The 8,569-nt window shown below is 33.1% G+C and overlaps 1 protein-coding gene across 2 annotated transcripts; it reads left to right on the top strand.

Moving 5' to 3' along the window:
* The first annotated feature begins 3,698 nt into the window (after window positions 1-3,698).
* On the top strand, window positions 3,699-7,961 carry LOC128226517 (uncharacterized). Of its 2 annotated transcripts, XM_052936427.1 has the most exons (7): window positions 3,699-3,936; window positions 4,261-4,324; window positions 4,710-4,835; window positions 5,809-6,007; window positions 6,091-6,162; window positions 6,283-6,369; window positions 6,521-7,961. In XM_052936427.1, the coding sequence occupies exons 1-7, from the start codon at window positions 3,843-3,845 to the stop codon at window positions 6,887-6,889; spliced, it is 1,011 nt and encodes a 336-aa protein (XP_052792387.1). In that variant the 5' UTR covers window positions 3,699-3,842; the 3' UTR covers window positions 6,890-7,961. The 2 variants fall into 2 exon arrangements, with proteins under 2 accessions (XP_052792387.1, XP_052792388.1); XM_052936428.1 differs by lacking the exon at window positions 4,710-4,835.
* The last annotated feature ends 608 nt before the right edge of the window (window positions 7,962-8,569 follow it).

Raw genomic sequence — 8,569 nt, 5'->3', positions numbered from 1 at the left:
TTGGAAACTTTGTTAATTGATGTAAAATAATCATGAATAAAGAGAAAAAAACTGTATCCGGCCTAGCACAGGCTACATTAAAACACTCATGAATAATGCTGCGGTCAGGTTTTCTATTAAGTACAAATGAAGCATTGACATATGATGTCAATCAAGTTCTTGTGGATGGAAAGTAGATAAAAAGTAGTTCATGAGTTATTAATTACTGCAGCATTTGATGGGATTTCTTTTACCACAAATGGTGAACATAACAACTTGCGGTCGCAAATGAGTTCAGAAGACATTTTATTAATCATTTATTAGGAAAGGGGCCAACTGAACCGAATATGTAGAGCAAAAAACGGATGAATTTATGAATTTTCGAATGGAACATAGGGATGTTACTACAATCTTACCTCGCGTTATATTGGCCTCGTATCAATTAGCTTATGAAAAGTGGCTTACGATCATTTATAGCATCCAGTGAGGATGCTTTTGCAATTTGAATGTCATGTACAAAATGGCATAAACGCATTTCCCAGAAGATTTCACCCGGACCGGATCATCAGGAATATATAGGTGAAATCAGTACGAGATCATCACCAGATATAAAACATATTGAATATAGAGCAGAACCGAACAAAATATTTATTTTCAAGAAGATCATCGACCCAACGGTAAAAACATGTAAATATACAATGGCGACAAAAAGCAGCAACAACACAATAAACACAATTTATGCAAAAAAATCAAATAAAAATGTATATAATAATAAATACATAATGATCAAGACTAAGAGAGGAGCACAACTAGTTTATATGTATACAAGTTTTCGTAAGAGTGCTTGATTCATATATAGATGTCGTGTAATTGTTAACAAACAAATAAATGACAATTACAACAAACATATACAGATTACATTGAGCTTAACGTTGTGTTTCTTAATTCAAATGCTTTAAAAATATTCACACTTAACATTTTTAAATATATGGCTTCATTTTCGATGTCAGAGATGTTCCACTAACTTATGCGAACTTGGATGTTGTCTAAAATACTTAGGTAAATAATTAACTTTGAAGTTCAGTATACAATGCACTTAGAAACATATTCGTTTTCTAATAATGACAAATGGTATATATACGTCCGTTTAAGGGTTTTGATAGCGGTCTAATCCATCTACCTGTTTCAATATTTTATCTGTGTGAGGATAGCTGTAACATAGACTTATGGAACTTGGTAACATTCAATATATTGAGGTATGGATGAAGTCCAAATCTTGCCACATTGATATAAACCAGTGCTCAGTGTTGGCGTGCCAAGACATATGGCAATACAGATTATTTTTACTGAATTAGTCGCCAGACTACATTTGCAAGAAACAAACATGTTTCCGAACGATCATACGTTTACATATTTGGATCTCATATTCACCTAAATAAAATGATGTGTCATTCAATGGAATGTTCAAGACACATGATGGTAGACATATCATGCATACAATCTCTATATGGAAATACTGAGGCAATTTCGAGCGTCTTTTGCATAACTTGACAAATGCCATCACAGTCCACTAGCGGCAGACGCGGTCCTTAGACTGAATTCCATTATGAGTTTTTCCTGAAAGAGAATTAATATGCCTGTGTGATATTTGTTCCGTGTGAGAGAAGTTCAAACACACGTCACAAGTATGAAATCACCAGCCCCGAATTAATTCAGAATATAAATTCCCAGTAACCAAACCTGAAACATTGTAACCGTACCTTGTTGCGGCTTCGACGGTTTTCTATTGTATATTAAAATATCATGACAAAACGGGTGATCCCAATTGACAATAATATAAAGTCAAAACATTGTGAACTTAATACGGGGTGATTCTTTACAGCCGCCCATAGCACTTCAGGAATTCGACCCACAAACGATATATTTCTCTAATAGCTCCATTAACGGAAATGTTAGCTTTTGATTTCTTGTGACCCCATGTAATTTTGTTATCATTTAAATGCGTATTGCTTGATGTTCCCTTATTTGTGGAATTAAGTTCCAAAACTTAAATTTAGTGCAGTTATTGTATTGTGACTCTTGTGATTTCAACTGAAATCGGGCGTGAAATGAAATCAAGCTTGTCATCAGGTATCCAAAATGTACATGTTATCGCACCGGAATGTTAACAGCAGCAGCAGCGAATCTGGAAGAGGGAACCTCCGGCAACAGAACTTGCATGTTTATATTTGTGCCTTTTCCTGAAAAATGGTTATTATTCATGTATATTTAGCATTTAAGTACATATCCATTAAATGGACAATTTAATAATACAGGGGAGTTAATCATTTTATACTATCTTTTCGAAGCCGCAATGAATTGCTTCCCGTTGCCGTACATAAACAAAGTACCCAAATATACCGAAGATAATCAAAGCATATTTATAAACATAATTAAAGTTTCTTTGGTATTGTAGATTTTTCAGTGAGTTTATTTTTCTCTAAGTTTATATCTACTTCAGGGTATATCCTTTATTAGTTGATTGTATGTATCGTGTAGTTCTCTGGTTCATTGATATAATTATTTTAGGAGTGTATGTAGTAAAGTAAGCCCATGTCATTCATATCGAAAAGGAAAATAAACTAAAACATACAAAGAGTACAGCAATTCATTATGTATCATCGGTAATGTTGCACTCGTAAGTTTATTGGATACGTCAACAGCACTAGCGGCTCCAGGGGACGTCGCATCCCCCCCCCCCTCCCCCATTTTATATCAATGCGGAAGGAAGGAATATTAAAATACGCCCATTTTTTTAATGATCCCCACTGAAAACCCTTGAAGACAAAGAGTTTTCGGTTCGGATGGAGGGCGCAAGTCAAAAGGTTACGTCCCCTGAGCCACACCCAAATCCTTGAACCGCCATAAACAGACTAAGTAATAATTGGACTAATATGGACCAAACCAAGTAGGTTACCAATTTTGGACAATTGGTTTTGGTATATTGCATATGTTATTCAATAAAATGCAAATGCCAAGATGCTCAGCTAGTACAATAAGGGGTTATGGACGACGTTACTTGCAGAGATTGTTCGGTTCGTAACGCATACGATTTCTCACGAAAGTTGTTATTTATAAACCAGCTCAACGATAAGTTTATGTAAAGGTAAATGTTGAAGTGTAATGGGGTTTTTTATTAAAATTTTGTAAGATAATTGTAATCGAATAAAATTATTCAAAACATAACATGAATGACTTTTTATTGAAATACTTGCAATAAAAAGATACATCTTTTAGAAGTTTAACTTATCCTGCAAAAACATATTTATTCCATGCGTATACCGAAGCGATAGTTTTGTTGTTGTTGTTTATATGTGTATTTTAAGGATACAATTTTATCAAATTTCATTCCTGGTTTCAGGTGTTCTACACCCATAGCGTATTTCCAAAATGATGTTATTTCGCCAGACCAATTCAGCGCCGAATCTCTGATAAAAAAATGAGAAATATTTTCCCTTCTTCTCGACAAAATCACCATGTGATATGATTTTATGCAAAGAAAATATTACAAAATGATAACTATAGAGAGCTTCCTTTACAGAGCCATTTCTATTTTGTTAAGCGGCGATGGATTCTAAAATGAATAATATCTGTGCAAACCGAGAAAAATAGTTTCATGCTCTAATAACATATATGAAACGCGCTTACAAAATACGAGTCAACCTGAGCAGACGGCTTCAGTGTTATACCCTACCGGTTAATTAACTTCCTCTTTCGATTTTGTTCTTAATAGATAAGGACGTTCCTCCAAGGAAATAGGATTTTATACTTCCAGAATATCTTTTGTACCGTCAATTTACTTCCTCTTCCACTGCTGAGTCGACATGGCCGCTCGATTAAGAACACAACGACAAATTAACGAGCAGACACAACAACATAATTTGTTGATTCAGAACGGCGAAGATAGAATTAGAAAAGGTCAGTACGTCTTTTAAAGTTCGCAATAATTTAATATAAACCTCGTTTTTTTTTTCTTTTTCATAAACGTGTAACAAGGTTAAGAGTCATATTTCAGCCAATAACTAGTTTAAGCTTGACTTTATAAGACAAAACATATTTTTAATCTCGAAAATAATTTAATTTCGAAGTCTCACAACTATTGAGAAGGAGTAAATAACAAAACTTTTCGAAAGAAAATTCGTGAGTTTAGCTTTAACCTTGTTATATGGGACATAAGAAATTTTGAAAATGGGGCCTATTAGTACTCACACTATAATTGAACGCATCTATGTTTAATCGCAGATCAAGGATGGCGGAAGTACATTCGATATTTGAATCCAGAGGAATGGGCGAGTTCTATATACAGGTAAGAACATGTTAAAAATTGGGAATTTGCAAAACTACGTGTACGACTGCGTGTACGCGTTGCTATACTTACATACGTACACATAGCAGTGCTACGCAATCACTCTTTAATACTCGCTTATATTGTATAACTGTTTTGACTATTTGACATGACTTATATAATGGTAACACTATTAAAAACCAATGATATGAATGGAATTTATTTATATTAAAGAATCATCAATTATTTTCAAGAACTTACAGCATACAAAGTATGTTACAATAAGTAAAGATACCGGGCTGACAAGAAGAACGTCAAGAAGCCCTTTTTGCTCATAACTTGCAAATAAATCAGCATTATAAGTTACTTATTACTTATTTATTAATAAGTAATTCATATCTAATAGGTCTATATATGGCCTCTCGAGTGTCTATGAGACACAAAGAAGACTCCAAATCAAAGAAAAGGAAAACGAAGAACTGAGGGCAGAAAATATTAAATTAAGATACGAGAAAAATGAAGCAATCACACGGTATGTTGTAAGGCAAGATGGTATCATAAACGCATTTACACAGTTCCTAGTAACATAACGAAAAGTCCAATCGGCCATAAGAGTTCATTGTGTAAACCTCTATATGAGGTCATGTCTAAATTAATTACAACAACAAAAACTCTAATCTTATACACAATATGTTAGCAATCAATATTAGGGTAATGGTTAGGGTAAGGGTTACATCTACAAGGTAGGTTTCAAGGCATCATTATATCATATAGGTATGCACACTGCAACTTGTATCTTAACAAAACATCCAATGAACTTTGAGAGTACAATGTGTAAATCTCTATGAGGTATTGTCGAACACAATTACACCCACAAAATCTTATTTTGAAGACTATAGTTTAGCATTTAAATTTGAGTGATTAAACTTATTTATTATTTTGTACACAAAATAAGTTTTTCATCTCTAAGCAAAATTACACCAAAATATGTCTTATCTCGGAATAAATAGGTATTTACATTTGAGTGATTAAACTTATGTGCAAAACGCAAAAAACATTCTAAATTAAGTACTTTAGACGAGAGAAGAGAAATTCTACACATTGTATAATTATCTTAGAGGTTAAACGGTTCTTAGATGTTTTACGCTGCATCCTTAAAAAGTGAGGGAAATACGTTATAACCTTTACATATTACTTCGAGACATCTAAATTACTTGAATACAACTTCTTTGGTTGAAACATTGTCAAGACCTTAATTCTTTATGATTAACCCTAATATTTCACGATTGACCATCTGCAATTTCATTGTCTGAAAATATTGGTTAAATTCTAAAATATACTAGTCTATGTAGAAGGGGTTTAGATTTTGTAAACATCATTGAAAAGTCACCTTAAATTATCATTTTCGATGATATCTAATCTAATTCAAGCGGGTATGTCAACAAAAAACAATAAATGCTCTATTAATGTTAATTCTATGTTTTTATCTGTTGTACATTTCCAAGGTTAAGTCAGCAGGTTTCAGTCAAACTTCGTGACAACAATCAAAACATTGCTGAGCTTAGTGACCCCTACAGACCCACGAAGCTGGCCGAGATGTTCAGTGAGCTATACGACAACGAGTGGACAGCCGCATTCATGGAACTTGAAATGGAGAATTTTGAGGACAGGCACATTATTGAAATTCTACTGAACGTTTTAATGGTTAGTCCTTTGCTATTAAGTGTGATTATCAATTATCTCTTTTTAAAACAATTGCTTTATTGTATTCATTTGCTTCTTTTCAGGTGAGCTATTCATTTTGTGCCAAAACTCTTGAAGACAACTGCGAAACTGTGTCACAATGGTATTTTGATAAGGTAAGCAAAAACTGTGTGTTGTATTGTATATGTCACACCTTATTATGTTATGACTCTCTGCAAAATGTAATGCACGTGTGTTCAAGTCGTACATATATATTGCTTTTTTAATTGCTTTAGAACTCTGAAACTGTCAAGAAAACGGCGAAGGCATTAAAAGATGAAAGGAAAGTGTTCATGCCTAATCACATTGCCAAGATACAAAAGGTAGGATGGATACATACTTTTGCCATAGCTGAGGTTACCTGTCAGTATCACTTTATAATTACAACAAGATCTTACTTCTTAAGAGAATGAAACTTTTAAATGCTAAACTGATGCATCAAAAAATATTTGCAATAATCCACATATATTTCAGGAATTTTGTGAGCATCTTATCAACATTTGCAACAGTGAAAAACTCAAGAAGCTTCTGCAGGGGGACTCTGTAAAGAGTTACATTGCCAAATGTGTTAAACTGAGTCTCCTTATGAACGCCACTGACCCGCCACTTGTCATGAAATGTGAGAGCGACACTGAAAAACGCACAGCAGGGCGCGATCTGTACAATAAAGACATGTTTAAAGAATATACAACGCGTGGGAAATATTTTGACTTCTGTACTTGGCCGGTATTATTCCTTCATGAAAACGGGCCAATTTTATCAAAAGGTGTAGCACAAGGTGTTAACGATCCAGATGTAAAGGATATGGGCAAAGCCGAAACCTGGTTCCGATTGAAATTTTAAGAAAACAACATGTAAAACATTTCAAATATATTGGTGTCAAACTTATGAAAAAGATCTGAGTGCATTTTGTAAATGTTATTTCATATTTCTGTGTGTTATAAAAAGGAATTAAAATTACCTTAGAGTGGTTTTAGTGAATGTAATTAGACATTTAAGGGACTAATATGTAATGATTCATTGTTATAATCATTTAACCCATTTAAAATCAATCATCAAACGTGTTAAGATCTGTTGCTGTCTTTGATTACAAAAGTGTGATTTTTTTTGGCAGGGCCTTTTTGGATTGGAACTTTCTGGTAACTGGGCCTCACGCATTGAGTTAATCACAATTGTGCATTCGTTTAAAGCTGTTAATGCAGTCACTTCTTATCATCAGAGATAGTTCTATGTTATGATATGATCGAATGTATCTAAATTACATAAGGAGCTACTTCTTTTAACATGTCAACTACTTAGAATTCAACTCATCTCTCTATATATATATATAAAAAGGAGTTGAATTCTAAGTAGTTGACATATTAAAATATATATATTAAAAATAACTTTTCACTTCGACACATACTTCCTGTCTGTATTGTTACTAGACTGAATATTTACACAAAGTTTTCATGTACAATGATTGTCTGTAGTATGCTACTTTAACAGCTTTAAACTAATCTTACCTGATTCAAATAAGACTATTACAAAAATGTAGTTTAAGTGATTTCCCAAAGGCTCGCTATAGTTTCGTTTTGTATAAGTTGTCCGATATAGGGAGTTACAGATATTTGCAAACATAACTCTCATCATAGAAAAAACTGTTGTATGTAATTATGTATATGTATACCCATTATTTCGACTTATCTGTGATTATACATATAAGGTTATTTACTTGTTAGTTTAATTAATAGATTATAAAATGTTTTGATTTACTGAACTTTTGAAGTTGATGTATTTACTAATTTGATATTTATTTTTGTTTTTGGTTGTTTAGTTTTGTAATTTGTATGCATGGAATCACCTGAAAACTCTATATTGTATATTTCTTTGTCCACATGGCCTTCTTTATAGTCTGTGAATAAATCTTGAATCTATATAATTTCGGTTTATTCAAAATGGTTTGAAAGTTTTAGAACTATATGAAAAAGCCGCGTAAATTTTGGCCGCCAGATAGGGTAAAAATCTTGATTCTAGAAAGGCCGGCCTTTATGTGGGGAACACTTGTATCCGGAATAGCATACTATTAGCAATATATTGCGCAGCTAAGCATCATATGAATATTAATGTTCTCAGAAAGCCTTAATATAAAACTGAAGACAAAAGAACGCAGGAAATACCCCAGAACTGCACCCAAATAACAGGAAGGCTCATCAGCCTAAGCGATACAAATATTAAAAGCTAAAGGATCAAATGTCAACATACATACAGAAAACCACCCAGAGTTATGGTACCGTTACACATCGTTAACCAAGAAATGTTAGACTTGTTAGACTTAATTACCCTTGTAAGAATTACATGTGTAACAAAATATGTGTTTTCAAAGACAAAAGTATGCAGGAAGTGATAACGAACATTATGCTGAGGTTTTCTATTGCAATTTTGAAAGTACTACAGATGTAATAAAAGTTATTTACTAAACTTTCGCTTTACTTTTAGATATTTTACTGTGAGAAATTTGTTTATATGGTGGCATCTTAATGG

The sequence above is a fragment of the Mya arenaria genome, chromosome 3 (assembly GCF_026914265.1).
Source record: "Mya arenaria isolate MELC-2E11 chromosome 3, ASM2691426v1".
NCBI classification, from domain to species: Eukaryota; Metazoa; Mollusca; class Bivalvia; order Myida; family Myidae; genus Mya; species Mya arenaria.
This window is presented reverse-complemented; position numbering and strand designations above follow the sequence as displayed.

Bases quoted from the DNA above. Each gene is read 5' to 3' on its own strand.
- LOC128226517 (XM_052936427.1), top strand. From the start codon at position 3,843: ATGGCCGCTCGATTAAGAACACAACGACAAATTAACGAGCAGACACAA. The intron at 3,937-4,260 runs GTCAGTACGTCT...GTTTAATCGCAG, and splicing joins CGAAGATAGAATTAGAAAAG to ATCAAGGATGGCGGAAGTAC. The intron at 6,008-6,090 runs GTTAGTCCTTTG...GCTTCTTTTCAG, and splicing joins TTCTACTGAACGTTTTAATG to GTGAGCTATTCATTTTGTGC.